Genomic DNA, 17635 nt, shown 5'->3' with positions numbered 1-17635 from the left:
CCAGTTGCTTCTCAGTCAGCAATGTTACTTGAATTTGGCCTGGCCCCCACTCTGTCAGCATGACTGTCAAGCAACCAGCAACACTTTGCAAAGTGATTTTCTACAGGAAGATGCTGGAATCCAGACTTGGGGCATTCATCCTCCAAATAGCGGTACTGCTTTTGCCTTATCCAAGCTACGAACCTGGCAAGATATCACATAATACCCTCTAGAACACATTATAGACTACATGGACTTGGTTCTGAAACACAAAGGCCTGAGAAGAGCTGGGCAGCTGCGCTGTCTCTTTCAGCCCTTTGCAGAACATGATTTGCTCTCTAAATCCATGGCCTAGTTTTCTCAGCAAATGAGTGCTATGAGAAGGGAGTTAATGGTTTCCACAGTGACACTCCTGAAGTCACTGTCAAACACAGAGCTAACCACACCTATGGGCTGCGGCAAACACTCTGCTGAGCACACCCAGAGAGCCAAGGGGGAATGGGGGGGAATGGGGCTTTAAAAAGTCACAAATAGGAAGTGACACAATTAACATGGGGTCACATTTTCCCACTGAAAAGGCATGGGACACCCTCTCTCCACTACCCCCAGAGGCCCAGTCTCATCTGAATAGCTGTGCGGGAGACTTTGCCTTTTCCTGAACAGGAGCTGAGGGTTTAGCGCAGCCAGTAACACAAGCAAAATGCGACAGCAGAAGTTTTGCCATTTTGCATAAATTAGAGACACAGTGATGCTGAGGTGGGGGGTGGTACTGGGAAAGTTCATAGCAGGAAACAACTCCCCACTTGTCTCCCATGTTTCCCGCTCCCCCTGGAAACTCAATTCTAAAGTCAGTCCTCTCATCAAAAATAGAGGCAAAAGCGGGTTTTCGGGGATAACATAGCAGTAGAATAGACACTGCTGTTGCATTACTATTGTGCCATCTAGCCCTGCTCTGAGTAGCATTAGACAACATGGCATGAACACTTGAGCCTTGTTTATACTGATTCCTTGGTTGCTACTGCTGTTGGAGCTGCATGCTTGAAATAAACTACAGGTATGAAGTCTGCTATTGCAGACAAGGCTCAAGAAAATGCTTTGCAAGCTTCACCTGCCCTCTTTCTAAACCCACTGCATCTTCCTTTCTACCCCAGCGGTTGTCATTTGCACTATTTATAAACAGGCATTCACCCCCATGCTCTAATTACCCTTACAAAACACACCACTAGACAATCTCTAATTCTAAGACCATCTAAGAACACCCCTCAAAGAAACCAAATGTAACCATATGTCCTTCTATTATATGCCAGCTCAGTACTGCACTGTTTGGGACACTAGCTCTATAGAAAAAGATCTAAATCCCAACAAAACTCTTTAAGCTCAAGTTTAAAAAGCTTCATGAACATTTGTATTCATATGCAGTACTTTATGCCTAAAATACCTGACAGCGTCTAACAACCAAACCTAACCACTTAGGAACCACAGGCTACAGTGAAGTTTAGGCTGACTCCTCTTTGGGCAAGTCAATTACAACTACTGCTCTTTAAATTTAAAATATAAAACAGCTGGCTGAGTTCCATGAAACAAGTCAGTAGGTTTCCTTTACTTTTAATAATCCTGGAATTAGATTTAGTCCTTAACTAAAATAAGGAGAGGACATGGACTGTAAATAGCCAGAATTTATTTGCAGCCTACTAGATAAAAATAACCTGGATTCAGGAAAGGCTAAAAGCAGTATAGAGGATATTTTTGTAACGTGCTAAAACACAGTTCCAGAAAGAATAGCAACAAACCTTCTGACCCCTGGTAATTGGATTCCCCCTGCCTCTCTTGCCAAGTGGACAGCTATGACTGCTTTCTGTGCCCTGACAAAGCTCATTCAGACTCACTTGAACTGCATATTCTTCCCTTATTCTCATCATCTATGGCAAGCTTTGAGAAGCAGGGCGGATACAAATCAATGATTTTTGATTTAAAATTAATACATTTTTCTTTAAAAAAGTCTGTTTAAACTATGAAATTACAACCACCTATGTTAAGACCTAAATTTATTATAATCTATTAAAATCGTATAACTAAAAAATGCTGCATCAAAAGGTCCTCAAATTTTAATGAATTAAAGATGCTGCTTTTTAAATTACATATAGAATCATGAGGAACATCTTTAACTTCTGAAGTCCACTCAGGCCATATAAATATGTCACAATATCATTTATTACATTATCTACATTATTTTTGGTCTTTACTATAGAACAAAAGCTGCTATTTACACTTTTCCACATATAAGTAGTTTTGGTTTCTGTTGTGCAGAAAACCTTAATGATTTTTGGTCTCAATTTAGTTAGCAGGTGCAGAGAAACTATTTTCTCATTTGGACTAGTTCATTCAAAGCTGAGATACTGATTCAGAGTTGAGAAAGCAGGAATTCTTGTTTTCTTTTTCCAGTCAATAAAGATAAAACAAGCATGAGAGGAGGAGATCTACTAATTAAAAACACATGATGGACATGAGGCCAGATTTTTAAAAGTAGTTAGGTGCCTAGTGGGATTTACGAAGCACCTAAGAATGTTAGGCACTTAATTCTGGCTCATTTCAAAGGGAGTCAGACACCTAACCTGCTTAAGCATTGTTATAAATGCCACTAATTACCTATCTGCAACTTTAGTTGCCTAAATAACTTCTGAAAGGCTAACTCATAGAAGCCAGAGCAGGTTAATACTTCCTTTGTTTAATAAAGTAGTTTTAAATACATAACATGTTTGATAAACTGGAAAAAAAAATCAGCACATTAAATAAAACTATATTGTATAAAAACAAAATTTTAAAATGGCATTTTTGTACATTAATTTTCAATTTCCATCCAAATGGAGCTAGACACAAATCCCAAATAAAAATTATATAGTAAATAAGTATGAGCCATTTACTATTTTTAACACAATAAAAAAAGGAAAACAATCTGAATAAATATATGTTATGCTAAATTATTGCTTAAATAAATGTGTATAGTTATCTTCCTGGTTAGCAAAAAAAACCAAACCAAATTTCAGGTAAAGGCTACTTTTTTGCAAGTCAACATATTTTAACAGTTATACCAACCAATAAGATTGAACCTCTCTAGGAAAAGAACTACAGTAACAAAAATGTAGAACAAGATTAGAATCAATTATTTAAATGAAGGCATCGTGCATACTGATTTAAAATAAAACAGGGCTGTAGAGCAACCTGAGGACCATCAGTGACTAGGGTACAAGGACATATGGAGTAAAAACAAGAATCCCAAAATGGGATCTTATGTCAAAAGACATGTTTAGCCTCTTACTTTGAAAAGTCTTGGGAAGACATCTGTTGGCTGCCCTCGTACCACAAACAAGCAGGAGCCGAGTTTTCTTAAACTGTTGTCCAAGTCTTCCAGGGACTGGAGTAGGAATCTGTGGAGGAGAAATAAACCTAGTTAGCAGTATAGCTCAAGGACTAGTGTTAAGATCACACAGCCAGTAAACCTAAGATTCAATTCAGCTCCATGAGCTAAATGTTAAGCCAGGAAATATGACTTCCAAGAATTCTGCTCAGTCCAACAGTTGGCAGAAACAGAACAGAGAGACTGCTGTGCCAGCCAATTCCCTACCAACCACACCAACGCTGCCCAGACAAACGCAAGATGTGCAAGAGCTCTCCAGGTCCTCCTTGCTCTTGTAATCCCATCTACTTATGATAGTTACTCTCTGGGCTTTTAATGCCCATCTGGCAGTTAGAGCGTCCTTCAAACTGATACTTCCCAGACGTAGTAATATCTATGTGGAGAACTTCAGACAATAGAGCATCTGGCAGAATATATTGTAGAGAATAATCTTCTGCTGGAGGGATTTTAGATGTGAAATAATATGGCCTCTCTCTTCCAGGCTCCTATTTCAAAGCAGTGTTCCACAGAAAGCCATGGATTACCCCAAAGATGACAGTTCTGGATAGGTACAGGCCATGCACAGCACAAAGCGACACAAACATTTCTATCCCATCAGTAACAGAGGCCAAACATACAACCAAGACTTCAGAGATGCAGCATCAGGACAGCTTAGGACAGCTGCAACTGTGCTATAAATTTGTATTCCACTGTGACCTTGACAACTAGGTCACTTGTCCACACTGCATCTCCTTTCTTACCTGGGACACTACACTCCTGACTCAGCCCCAAAAGCTGCTGCCAAAAATGGTCTCTCACAGTGTTTTGACCTTATGTTTCACATACATCACTTCATTAACTATAACTAATGCTTCCTTTGTTTAATAGACCAGTTTTAAATACAAAACATGATGGGATACACTTTTCATTTTTGTGTATCCAGCACAGTTAAGGTTATTCTATTAGTTAAATAAAACTATTTTAAAATGCTGTTTTTGTGCATTTTAGATTGAATTCTAAATTTCCAGCTTGATACAAATCACAAGTAAAATCAATCAAATAAATAGAAAATATGACAGTCACCATTTTCTGACAAAAAATAAAAATCTGAATAAAAAGTAAGTTATACAACTACTTAAATTAATGTGCATAGATACAATGTAACCTCCTGGTTACCAAACAGTAGTACCTAATTTAGTGTAAAGGCTATACATAGTAGGAAATCAACATGTTTTAACGTCAACAGCCAATGAGAATCAAACTTAAGAAAAAAAACTAAGAACAAATGCAAAACAAGATTAAAATTACTTAAATCAAATTTCTTAGCTTCCTCAATTAAATCATGATTTAAATCAAGCCACCCTACTTCACTGCTCCCTCCGTGCTGCATATCAACTTCAAGTTTCTTTATGTTGTTTTCAAGGCCCTACAAAAAGCAGCTCCCCATCTACATCTCTGCTGTGTTCTGCTTTTGCATAATCAATGGGTTTTTTGTGATGCTGCCAGCCTTAATAAACTTTTCATCTGTTCACTGGCAGCTTCTCAATGCCATGACACTTGGAATTCCTTCCAAAATTTATTTGCCAAATGTCTACCTCACCTCATTCAAATTACTCCTAAAAGCCCACTTTGCAGGCACTAGTGTTTTGTGGGTGATGCGGCAGATCATTTAAGAAGCCTTCATACACCTAGGCCTGACAGTGGGCATATGGCTAAACAATTATATCGCATAAACCAGGAACATCCTCACTCCTCCTCTGCTCTGCTGGGGTCTGTTGGATCCTCACTTGTCTATCTAGTACATCATTTAAACTGCAAGCTCTTTGGGGTAGGGACTTGCTTATGCATTTCCTATGAAGCAGGAAGACAGTGTTTAAAGAAAGGGGGCATTGGACTCAAGAACAGGAGTTCCAGGATTCCACACTCAGCTCTGCTGCTTACTCACTGTGCTATCTTGAGCATCCCAGTTCCCCTCTTTCTTGGTTTCCCCATCTCTAAAATGGAAATACTTACCCTACCTATCTCAGTAAGGTACTGAGGGGGTTAATAATAAATGCAGGTATTACATTCGTAACACATGTACGGGCACTAAGACAATATGTAATTTCCAACATGACCAATTTCACAGAGTTACGTAAAACATGGGTTAACATATCTGCCTCATGATACAGCTCTGTGGTCCGACTCCTAATATCGGTCACCAGTGAACGCAAGTGGCAGAAAAGTAAGCAAAATACAAATCTCTCCTACACAGAGGCAATCTGAGTCCCCGATTAATGTTATATATTTACAGAGCACCTTTCTGCCTAACAATCAGGTGTGATGATCTCATACATTGAGAATTTTAGCTCTGGGGATGTAACTGTAGGGAAACATGGGATTCCTAATAAATTCCTATGTAACTTAAAATGTATTCTCATAATAGGTTATCCAGGGCAGAGGTGCCCAAAGATGGATCATGACACAGCTTCAGGTGATCCTCCGGCACAACTGCATTCTTTAACTCCACGTGACCTGTGTAATTTAAGTACAAGCTATATAAATGTAATGTTTTGACCTGTATATGTTAGACAGAATATAGAAAAAAACTATTTAAAAAAAAAAGAAGCTGCAACATGTTAAGTTTAATTCTCAAGAGTATAATAGTGCATTTCACTGCAAGATAACCTAGCAGCATATATGCAGTCTGCCATTCACAACTCTAAAAAAAAATGGCAAGCAGTACTGCAATCTGACATGGATCACTTTATTTTTCGAAAATGAGAAGGGTGCACTAGGAGAAGAAAATGAAAGTCCTGGACCACCTACAACTACACAAAATGAACCGGCCGAAAAAAATAAAGTGGTAAGAACATATGACGACACACACACAAAGCTTGGATTCTCCTTTACCGGATTGGATGAATACCTGTTGCATTAGTGTGTTATAATATAACTTATTTTATATTTTTATATATGATTATTTTCTAACTAGTAGAGAGTAGGGTGGGGTCTTTACTTACACAGCACATAAATTCAGATTTCTAAAAAAATTGAAAATATAGTGTTCAAAGTTGGACAACTATTTTGTTTTAAAATCAACACCACACACTTTTTAAACAATTTTGTTAACATTGTTGTTGCTTATTGTTCAGTTTTATACAAAACTGTTTTTTCCCTTTTTGACCACCACATTTTGCCCTCAACATTTTTTAAAATTGTAGTTTCACTACAACTGTTTTGTTTCAAAGATCCTGAAGCATTTCTTTCAGTGCATATTGCTAGAGATTTCTATCATTACAATTGTTTACACTAAAATGAAAAGGAAACATGTACACTGGCTATTTACAGTGTTATAGTTTATATGTAGGTAATAATTAAAATTAATAATTTTCCTCAAGAAGTGTTAGTAGTGGGCCGCAGTGCCTATTGCAATGGCACTGGTGGACCTCAGGGAAAAAAGTTTGGGAATCCCTGATCCAGGGGACCAGACAGCTTGGAGTGGGGGACATTAATGGGATAGGGAGTCTTTCTACTTCAGTTTAAGTTGGAAGTGACAAAGTCTCACCTACCAATGGCTGTTTGACGGCCCATGTGAAAAGGGTCACAAGCAGCCTGTTCATTTCATAGTGAATGATGCCCGTATCACTAAGAATAGTGCCTAGGTCAATGGGGCCCTCACTGGATCCTATAGGCACTTCTGCAGTAGAAGCAGAACCACCACAGTTGCTCCCAATTCACTGTGTCAGTGGAAAAACCAAGGATTGAATGGGTCAGAGATTAACTAACCCCTCTCACACAGAGCTGTGGTCCCCCCAGACCATGAGTGAGTCACTGGTGCAGCAGCATAATCCTCCCTTCTACCCAGGCTGCTCCTGTTTTGTGACTAGATTGCAGCCCTGAAAACTAAAGTTAAGCCAGAATAAACTTCACAGAAAATTTTGAATACCCAGATTTCTGCATTTCTAGTTGTTTCGGTACTTTTAGAATTTTGAGTTGTGCTATGTAGTGCTTTTAAAAACCATTACCAGAATCAAGAATTTAGCAATAATCTTGCCACTCAAAGACTAAGTGGTGATGCACAACGTAAGTGATTGATGAGTTAGTCCTACAATTTCCCAAATACTTTCCAAAGAGCATGCAGAGGATTTTTAACCACGTGACTGTTCCCTCATTAAAACCTTGCAACTGGGCACAAATTCTGAAGGGGTGCAAAGAAGATTAGGTTATGCCTGCTCTTGCCTTGGTGTAGAACTCCTGCTTGTGTGCACAGCAGCATTGTTAAGGTAAATCCCCACTTAGCTGTCCAAATATGCAGGCAGCCAAGACCGTAAGATCAGTATTATATAATGTTAGGAGAACACAACTTGGATGCCTACTAGGTTAAAAATCCTGCTCCCTGCACAGACATTGCACACCCAGCACATTCCTTCAGTTCCATAACTGAGGAACCCCTGCCCCCCCAACAAAAATCTGTCCACCCAGTCCCTCTCCTCCCAGAAGCAGCCAAAGTATACTTCCCTAAGACTCTGGGGGGGTGGGGGGGGGGAGAACAGGAAGAGGATAAGGGTTTGTGTATAAGTACACACACACAGAATGGCTGAAAGCTAGAGAGAGGGTGTTGATTATTGCTGTCATATAGCTCTGAGGTTTCAGGGACTTATACAGAGTACCTGGGAAAAAGGAGTTTCCCCAAAGTGAAACATGCACCAGCCACAGCTGCTTTACATAATCTGGCATCTTGTATGTTATGAGATTTTTCTAAAACCCATAGCACCTTCTCACATGGTCAGAAATGAGATTCCAAAGGCTGCAACTGAGCTGGTGACATGAACAAGGTAACTTCTGCACGGAACTGGTTTTGAGCAAAGTTAGAAGAATTGAAAGTCCAGACTTAGGGGTAGCATACAGAATTTTTACTGTGCAGAGACATTTAGAGTAGCAAGATCAGCTAGACCCACACAAATAAAGTAATACCTCAAACATTCTAGCACTTAGGAAGAAACTCTCTCCCTCCCCCGCCCATCCTTAAAGCAACATATCTTTAAAGTATGTGATAAATGTTACTTTCAATGGAAGGGTGAATTAATTTGGGGCTGATACTTTTACCATTATTCTCCACTGGAGCACAGAATATTGGAAGACACAGTTTTTCAGGGCCAAGATCTGTCCTTTACCAGCTGCTTTTTAACACAGCTGAGCGATGTTTAAGGGCACCCAGATTCTCACAAATTAAGCACTAAAACAATCCTGCACTGGCCCCTGATGATTAACTAGCTATGACATAGCAGGTCTTTCCCATCTCTAACACCTAGGATTCTATATGCCGGGTCTAAGGCCAGCTACAAATTTGAAGCATTTCCAGACCAGTGGAACAGGAATGGATTTCTAATTAAGAGGTGCAGCACTGGCATTACATACCAACACCTTTCAAAAGCTGAGCCAGACATCAACAACAAGATTACGCCCATCTGCAGGCTTCCCGGCACGATCCAAGCTTTTCCAGTTTTTTCAGACTATAAACAGTCTTTAGAGGTTGGTCTGTAGTTTGTATAGTGGGGAGCACAGGGCATGCCCTTCAATTATGTCAAAAAGTAGACATTTATATACTGTTTCAACTGCCCTCATTTCAGAATGGATCACAAAACTGGTCAAAACACAAAACACAGTTAATGGCCAATGACTTAGAGAAAACTAAGACAGCACTTAAAACCACCACACACAAAACTCATAAGTGCCTAAGGTAAAGAATTCCTCTTTTCACTTCCTATTCAGAGACATCATGACTCAGAGTAGAGAAAAGGCTTGTCTACTATTGCAAGTACAGGTCAGCACCCCACTGCTTGTTCTAACTACCATCAGGGAGAATATATAACTATGGAGATGAAACACATGAGGTGGTGCACTTCTCTGCTGCTGTAGCACACGTTGTTTGTGGACCACTAATGTTTGGGAAGAGTCCACCCCTACTGAAGCAGTAAGTGGCAGAATGACGTAAAAGGCACGCACAGCTTGGTCTCTACAGCAATGAAGTACATACCCACAACAAAATACACGCAGCCCATGTGTTAAATAGCACATTGCGCAACCATCCCCAGTTCACTGACATAACAAGAAGCAGATCACGCTTCTTGCTGACATGTGACGACGTTAAAGGGAAACCTGTGCTGTTTTCACTGGTTCTGGTCTCAGAATGACCCAAATACCCATGTAAGGGGGCTAAGATGCGTCTCACTACTCACTCGCGCAGGGCCCCCGGGCAGACTGGTGACCGGCAACCCAGACGCACCGATCCCAGAGCAGCAGAAGACAGCGACCAAATGAACACGCAGCCAGGCCTCTCTTACCTAACGCCCCTGTCCTGGGGACCAGGGCCCTGCAGCCTAGCAAAGACAGCAGCAGTCGAGGCTCAACGTAGCCGGGAAGGGGCAACAAAATCGGGAACCGTTCCCCAAACGGCAGCGGGAGGACTGGCGGGGCTGGGGGCCGCTACCAGCCCCTCCCGAGCCCACCTTCGCGGGTACGGGCGGCACACGTGCCGCAGGGGAGGCACCCCGCTCGGAGGCACCAGCCGCGTAGCTAATGCATCGGACTCCCCGCCCCCCTGGGGCCGCTGTCCGGGGCGCCCAGCCCGGGAGCCTCCGTCTCCCCCTCGGGAGCCGGGGAGGGCGGGAGGCAGCCCGCGAGCCGGGGCGCCCGCTCCCCCCGCTTACCGCCAGCGGTTGATGCCCACGGCGGAGGAGGCGGCGAACCAGGGGTCCAGGATGTAGATACATCGGACGGAGCTGGCGTCCCGCAGCGCGGCCTGCAGCGCCGGGTTGTCGTGGAGCCGGAGCCCCCGGCGGAACCAGTGGACGGAGCGCGCCAGGCCGGGCGGACTCGAGCCAGCAGCCGCCATCTCTGCCGCGCGGCTTCTCCAGACCCCGACTCCCGCCCCACCCACGCGCCCAGGCCGCCTCCGGCGCCCCGCCCACATCGCCCGTCATTGGCCGGGGAGTCCATTAGGCAAACCCTCAGCGGCACGTTCCTGCCGCGTGCCGAGGGGGCGTGGCTGCGGCGAGTCGGGGGTTGCGCCGATGGGTCAGGAGGAGAATAGAGAACCCCGCGGCGCCCAGTGACCGCCACCGCTCGGCTGCACGAGCCCCGAGCCTGCGCCCCTCCGCTCAGCACCGTTCACACTGCAGACTCCTGGCGGGCTGCCCCGGCGCCGCTACACGGCGAGAGTGGCCTTGCCGCCCCCAGGGATGCCACACGTTCCTAGGCCCCAAACCTCATGAGATTTACAGAGAGCCACACGCAGGGAATTGTGGGTCGCTGCCTTCAGGGTTGAAGGTTTCAAGCTAATCTCAAGGACTGAATTTTTTTTAAGGAAAGATTCAATCCTGTTCACATGATTTCGGGGTCAAGGGCTTTAAGAAAAAGACTATCTCAAGTCTGATCTTAAAATCACGAGAGTTGGCAACACTGTTTTTAAAACCCAGTGTTCTGTCTAATTTGCCTCCCATCCTCCTCGTTCCTCAGTGACCTCTGTGAGCAGTGCTAACAAAGTGTAGCTGTGTCCACAACTTGTGGGAAATCCAGGTGAGACACACACCTGACTAGAGCCAAAAGCGTTATTCAGGCTGAGAAATCCTTCTCCGAGCGCAGTGATTTTCAACCTTTTTTTATTTGCAGACCCCTAAACAATTTCAAACGCAGGTGCAGACCCCTTTGGAGATCTTAGACATAGTCTGTAGACCCTCGGGGGTCCGCAGACCACAGGTTGAAAACCACTGTCCTGTGAATCCCAGGGAAATTGGTCCTGTGATGCATAGAGGGCAACTATGGGGGATACAGATGATGGGGGATTCCCAACACAGCACTCTTTAGGAGGACAGACTATCTGCTTAGTGACTGCACAACCACTATTATCTGACAGGTTTCAGAGTAGCAGCTGTGGTAGTCTGTATTCGCAAAAAGAAAAGGAGTACTTGTGGCACCTTGTTAGTCTCTAAGGTGCCACAAATATACTCCTTTTTACTATTATCTGAGGCACGCAAGAAGCACCCAGAATCTGTATGGTGACATGGTGCTGGTTGCTTGAGACCATACTACTAGAACAATTCCTTGCAGAATACAGGAGTGAGTCCTATCCATACACACAGCAGCAAATATGCATGGAGGGAGAAGGGTAATGTCCTTCATGCAGCCACATCTGAGCTCAGTGCTGAAAATCTCAGCAATTCCACTGATACGAGACCTCATCACTTAACAAACATGAAACTATGGCTCTCAGAACGTGATTACAGGCCAACAAGTCTGAGGGGAGAGGCTACGCCTACAATGACAATTCAGTGTCAGGTTCAGAGACAGGCAATAGTGAAAGGCCAGGACTGCTACCATGCTGAAGCAAGTAGAAGGAATATAGGGTCTCCCTGTGTACTAGGAGCACTGCAGAAACCACTATTTATCTTGCACACTTTGCCAGCTCTGCAGACCAAAACAGTCCCCAAGGTTCCAATCCACACTTTTATTAAACAAGTTTGACAATCACAGGTCGGTATTTGCAACCTAAAATGTATCCCAGTAGAAAAATTAATTAACAGAGACCATGGAAAAAAAATCATCCCCGGACCAAAAAAAATGAGGCCTTCAATGAGGCAACTGTGATTCAGAACTCCAGTGAGGTTTAGGCTCCTGGAATCAGGAACAATTCACCCAGCAAGAGGAGGAGTGGAGAAAAGAGAGAGAGAAAAAAAATGTCCTACTGCTTTCATAATAATGGCCTGGTACTCTTTGGGACTTTTTAGGGCACAGCGGGATAGATCACACCAGCTCTCGCCATGCCCCACTTTAGTAATCCTTGGAAGGTGAAGGAGCTCAAAGGTTAGATAAAGCTGAAACAGTATTTAGTAGGGAGGAAGAATCGATGTCTGAATCAAGATGAGAAAAAGGTAGCTCTGCTGTAGCCACAATGGCACTTGAATGAGACAGGGTGGGACACAGAGGTTTCTGTGCTAATCAGACTCTTAAGTGGGAGCCTGGATATGAATTCAGCCCAACTGCATTCACCCCTCCTCTGGGATTTCTTGGTAAAAGAGTTGCAACTTCTCAGTTAGTTCTTGGTGCAGCTGAATTATGGCATTTTCCATGCTCAAGCATCAGTTTTCACGCAGTTGGCACCCCTTCTGGTGAGGATCACCAGGTAAGGCAACCATTGAGGGGCAGAGAGCAATACACCCTGAAACTGGCCTAATTATGAGAGCATTATTGCCAGAAAGGCAACTCTGTCCCTAATACAGAAGGCCAATGAGAAATGTCTTGAATTCTCCAATTCATTATTACGGGGTACTCACCCCAGAACAGCAAATGGTTCAGAAACCCACAAGAAAAGAGAGCCAGCTACTCTTTCACCAAGGCAGAATCCCAGGTACCCAGTAAAGGAAGGACCCAGCAATATTATGTGAAAGGGCCAGCACCACTCCCCTGCCCAACACAAGGAATGTTGCTAGCTTTTGGAAGTTTGATAAAAATCCTTTCCCATCCTTTTAGTCATTTATTGGACAAGCAAACCCCTTGGGCGTGGGAGAAAAACATAGTTAACATACAACCTTGAAGGATCCACACCAGGAAATACTGTGTTCTTGGACAGGCAATTTAGAGGTCCCAGAACTGTTGGTGAGGGGATTTCCAAGTGTATATTGCAATGGTGTAGGAACAGGAAGGACATCCATTTTCATTTATAATTAAAGCTAGGTTATGTCACAGAGGTCACGGAAGTCACGGATTCCATAACTTCCGGAGACCTCTATGACATTTTCTGCCTCAGCCCAGGGTGGTGGGGCCAGAGCTATCAGCCGCCGTGTCTCCCCGCCCCCGCAGCCCTCAGCTGCCGGGGGGAGGGCTTGGCCCTCAGGCGGCAGGTGCTGTCCCCCTTCCCTACAGCAGTGCTCAGGCTCTCGTTCTCCATCCCCACACCCAGGCTTCAGTCATCCCCTATTTGCCCTCCCATTATTTTTAGTAAAAGTCACAGACAGGTCGTAGGTTTCCGTAAATTTGTGTTTATTGCCCACGACCTGTCTGTGACTTTTACTAAAAATAACTGTGACAAAATCTTAACCTTACTTATAATAGGAGGCAGGAGTAGCCTGGAAAGTCTGGCTACCTGCCCCTCCCCTACATTTAAGTGCAAGATCTCACCACTTCAATTCGTGGCTAATCTAGAAGTAGCCATTATCTGTTCCCAGTTACACACACCTCATCCCTTTTCCCTCTCCATCACCAGGGGAGCAGCTCGGTGTCCATATGGTGTTTAAATGGTAACAGCAGTTTAAAGAAGCCCCAGTACTGAGAGAAGGTTCCCCTAATACACCCTCGTCCCATCAACAAATGCCTTCTCCTGTTCAAGAAACAGGGTGAAATCCAAAGGAAGTAACATTCTCCTCCCCATCACAATTTTAGTAAACACACTGTATACACGGGACACCTTTCGTTTCACTCTCGACACCCCTTCCTATGCACTGCATAGTTCAATGTTTTCCTGCCCTGAAGGTTTCTGATCCTGGCTTCTTTCCCATTGAAGCTCCACTCCATAGGCACAGCAGCAGAGGTGCAGACTGGAGCTGGCCTAGACGCCAGTCTCATTTTTCTCGCCTGTTTTTGGAGTGGATTCCTCCTGTGCCTTCTTCATCTCCAGCCCTTTCACCCACGTGTAGGCAAAGGAGCCTCCCAAAACCATCATGTTGCTCGTCCACCACAGGAAGCTTTTGGTCTCCTCATAGTAGCAGACAGCCAGCACTGTCTGGGCACATGCCTTGGCCGTCCCAGACACATTGTGGGTGAGTGGGCTGGTGAACTTGATCTGGAGTCCCGTCACGTAACCGATTGCAAAGCCGAGCACTCCTCCCAGGGTCATCATGCCCCAGAAACCAGGGTTCCCCAGCTTGTCAAAATGGTAGAGGGTGTGGAACTCACCAAGCAGCAGCATGAGGGGCAAGAATAGAACACAAGCATTCATATTGTTGTAGAAGGTCAGGCGCCAGATGCTGCCATCCACGGCGGGCAGCACTTTCTTGGTGTAGATGGCATTGAGTGAGACACAAAGACTTGCCAGGATCCCAAAGATTACGCCGACCCATGACAGAGTGCCCTCTGCTCCCTCTTGGTCTATTCCCAGCCAGAACCCACCTGCAACCATACAGAATTAGTGACATACTGAAAGGGAATTAGAGACACCAGAGATCCAAACACTACACACACTCCCTTAAAAAAATCCATTGCTAGTTGCTTTTAAATGGGTCTGTGACTCTTTCTCCCCACCACCTTATATGGAGGAAGATGACCCGAGTGCAGCACCAAGGTTAAGGTTCTCCTCTTTGGGTTTTTGTTTGTTTGTTTTGTTTTTATAATCTTTACAATCTCAGGAATGTCAAATCTTGTCTTCACTGGTTTTGTCTGAGGTTTTTTTTTTAATGCTTAAGAACTGAAAACTCCCTAAGAAGTAAACCAGTCTAACTAAAACTTCTATCAGTTGCTCAACTTTCACTCTCTTGGCTCTAGGGCTGTCATTATTTCTCTACTTTTCCAGTCACTAGAGAGTCTTCCAGCCTAGAGAGAAACCAAATTTCTAAAGTTAAAAAAAAGGGGACATACTTTACAAGACAAACAAAAAACAAAACAAACATCTCCAAAAACCTCCCAGGCTCTTTTTCTCCATAAATTGGGGGCCAGAGGGGCGGAAAGGGGAAGGAGGAAAGGTATAAGCTCAACTATTTTTTCTTTGAAGGTCACCTTTGAAGTTCATCCACTTTTGAGCTGTTGCAAGACATCAAACTGGACACACAGGTATAGCCAGACTCAACAGGCTCTACTCACCTATAATGACCCCACAGGTTATCAGGGCATACAGAGAGGTGCTTTGCTTGAGGAGCAGATAGGAGAGCAGGACATTGAAGACAGTGGTGAGCGAGCGCCCCACGTTGTAGAAGGCCACACCAACATATTTGAGGCACAGGTTGTTGAAGGTGATCATGCTGATGAAGACCACAGAGAGGGGGAGGATGCTGCGGGACGCCTTGAGGTCCATGCGGATGGAGGGGAAGTCCAGGTAGCCCAGTGGGCAGCAGGAGGCCAGCAGGCTGAGGGCCTTGCAGAAGAAGACAGTGACAGCACACTGATAGAAGGTGACAAAGAGCGGGGTGTCGAGGCGCAGCGAGGGGCTGTCCAGGAGGTACTTGTTGAGGAAGACCATGGTGATGGAGATGAACCAGTAGAGAGAGACTACCAAGGCGATCTGGACAGCCTTCAACAGGAAGGGGGTCTCCCTGCTGCTGCTGCCACCCTCCTCCTGCTGCAGCAGGGAGTCAGAGGAGCCGCTCAGAGCCATCCTGAGGATCCCAGAGCGCTTTAGCTGCGTCCTGTTCATGACAGAGGTGCAGAGGGGGGGGAAGCAGAGAAGCTGGGGTCAGTCAGGCAGAGCGGGATCCCGGCCCGGAGAGGGGCAGCCCCCCTGCGCTGCTGGGACCGAGTGCGCCCCTGTGCGCTGCAGCGCAGCGGGGACACACCGTGGGGCGCGGGGTCGCACAGGCGGAGGCTGGAGCCAGGGACCTGTGGGCGGAGCCGCGCTCACTTCCTCACCCGCCCCAGCGCTCGGCTCCGCCCACACAGGCGCTGCGCCGTGGTAACAGCTTAAAGGGGACGTGTCCTGCCAGAGCCAGGTCCCTGGCTCAGGCACCCACCGCCCTGCCCGGGGTCCCGGTCCCGGAGCCCCCCGCACTCTGATCTGTCGCTCACCTTCCTCCTGTGCAGGGGGCTCCTCCTGCTGCTGCTGCTGCTGCTGCTGCTGCGAGCTGGCTTTCCGGATCGCTGTCGCTTCCTGATCCTGCACCTGCAGCCCCGCCTGCTACCCTGGGGCCCTTGATTCACGCCCCCCGGGGATGAGGCGTCACGCTCCCGTTCGCTGCTGCCCGCCTCCTCCCTCCCTCCCTCCCTTGGGGACACCTGCAAGTGCAGCCCGGCTCCCTCTCACCTGCCCAAGGGCACAATATCGTTTGGGTCGGAAACACGGCAAGGGCAAGGAAAGCCGTTTCCAGCGGGATTTTTTCCAATCCAAATTGTCTGTGATCGTTCCTGTCTTGCTAAAGCCCATTCATACAATCCCTTAATTTTGGGCCAGCCTTGAGCGTGACTTTTAAACCTAAGCAAGAACGTTTCCACTGAAATAATAAAAAAATTCTGAGCACAATCTGGCTAATGTTTAGGAATCATTAAGAAAGGGATAGAAAGTAAAACAGAAAATATCACAATCCTACTACAGAAATCCATGGGTGCAAACCCACTGAACTGTGACCAATTCTGCTTGCCCCATTTCAAAAAGGGTATAGCGCAGAGGTGAGCAAACTACGGGCTGCAAGCCAGATGCAGCCCGCGAGCCATTTTAAGCGGCCCCCTGCTCCAGTGCTCCTGCTAGGGTGCTGGGTCAGGGCTGCACCACGCAGCTTCTGGAAGCTGTGGCATGGCCCCACTCTGGCTCCTACATGCTCCAATGGGAGCTGCAGAGCTGTGCCTGCGGATGGGGCAGTGTGCAGAGCTGCCTGGCTGCGCCTCCGCATAGGAGCGGAGAAGGGACTTGCCACAGCTTCCAGGAGCCACTTGAGGTAAGCACCGCTCGGAGCCTGCATCCCTTGCTCTCCTCATGCCCCAACACCCTGCCCCAGCCCTGATCCCCCTCCTGCTCTTCAAACCCCTCAATCCCAGCCCAGAGCACACTCCTGCACCTGACTCCTCATCCCCATCCTCACCCCAGAGCCTGCACCGCAGAGCCTGCACCCCCTCCCACACTGCAACCCCAATTTTGTGAGCATTCATGGCCCACCATACAATTTCTATTCCCCGATGTGGCCCTCGGGCCAAAAAGTTTGCCCACCCCTGGTATAACGGAACTGGAAGAGGTTCAGAGATGGGCAACAAAGCTCATCAAGGGTATGGAATGGCTTTCATATGTAGAGACTAAAAAGATTAAGGCTGTTCAGTTTAGAAAAGAGATGACGAAGGGGGAAATATGATAGAGCTCTATAAAATCATGAATGGTGTGGAAAAAGGGAATGGTGAAATACAATACAATACAAAAAGCAGTGGTCACCCAATGAAATTAATAGACAGCAGGTTTAATACATAGAAGAGGAAGTACTTCTTTACACAGTGCACAGTTAACCTATGGAACTCATTGCCGTGTGATGTTGTGATGGCCAAAAGTATAATAGCATTCAAAAAAATACTAGATAAGTTCATGGAGGATAGGTCCAT

At 45.7% G+C, this 17635-nt stretch overlaps 2 protein-coding genes across 3 annotated transcripts in view; both read right to left on the bottom strand.

Annotated features, from left to right (window-relative positions):
* CRY2 (cryptochrome circadian regulator 2) overlaps positions 1-10295 on the bottom strand; it is a 37171-nt gene extending 26876 nt beyond the window's left edge. Inside the window, exons 1-2 of the mRNA XM_073348108.1 lie at positions 10066-10295; positions 3296-3404 (exon numbers count right to left, since the gene is read on the bottom strand). Of these exons, the coding sequence (XP_073204209.1) occupies positions 3296-3404; positions 10066-10250 (294 nt within the window). The 5' untranslated portion in view covers positions 10251-10295. The remainder of the gene's footprint in view (positions 1-3295; positions 3405-10065) is intronic.
* A 1339-nt stretch (positions 10296-11634) lies between these two features.
* SLC35C1 (solute carrier family 35 member C1) lies at positions 11635-16224 on the bottom strand. 2 transcript variants are annotated; one of them, XM_073348110.1, is made up of 3 exons: positions 16124-16224; positions 15206-15747; positions 11635-14518 (listed from the first exon to the last, which is right to left on the bottom strand). In XM_073348110.1, the coding sequence occupies exons 2-3, from the start codon at positions 15714-15716 to the stop codon at positions 13959-13961; spliced, it is 1071 nt and encodes a 356-aa protein (XP_073204211.1). In that variant the 5' UTR covers positions 15717-15747; positions 16124-16224; the 3' UTR covers positions 11635-13958. The 2 variants fall into 2 exon arrangements, with proteins under 2 accessions (XP_073204211.1, XP_073204210.1); XM_073348109.1 differs by lacking the exon at positions 16124-16224 and having other exon boundaries at positions 15206-15945.
* Between the last annotated feature and the right edge of the window lie 1411 nt (positions 16225-17635).

Source organism: Lepidochelys kempii, chromosome 6 (genome assembly GCF_965140265.1).
Source record: "Lepidochelys kempii isolate rLepKem1 chromosome 6, rLepKem1.hap2, whole genome shotgun sequence".
Classification (NCBI taxonomy): Eukaryota; Metazoa; Chordata; order Testudines; family Cheloniidae; genus Lepidochelys; species Lepidochelys kempii.
This window is presented reverse-complemented; position numbering and strand designations above follow the sequence as displayed.

Bases quoted from the DNA above. Each gene is read 5' to 3' on its own strand.
- SLC35C1 (XM_073348109.1), bottom strand. From the start codon at position 15,755: ATGAACAGGACGCAGCTAAAGCGCTCTGGGATCCTCAGGATGGCTCTG. The intron at 14,519-15,205 runs GTGAGTAGAGCC...GTATGGTTGCAG, and splicing joins AACCTGTGGGGTCATTATAG to GTGGGTTCTGGCTGGGAATA.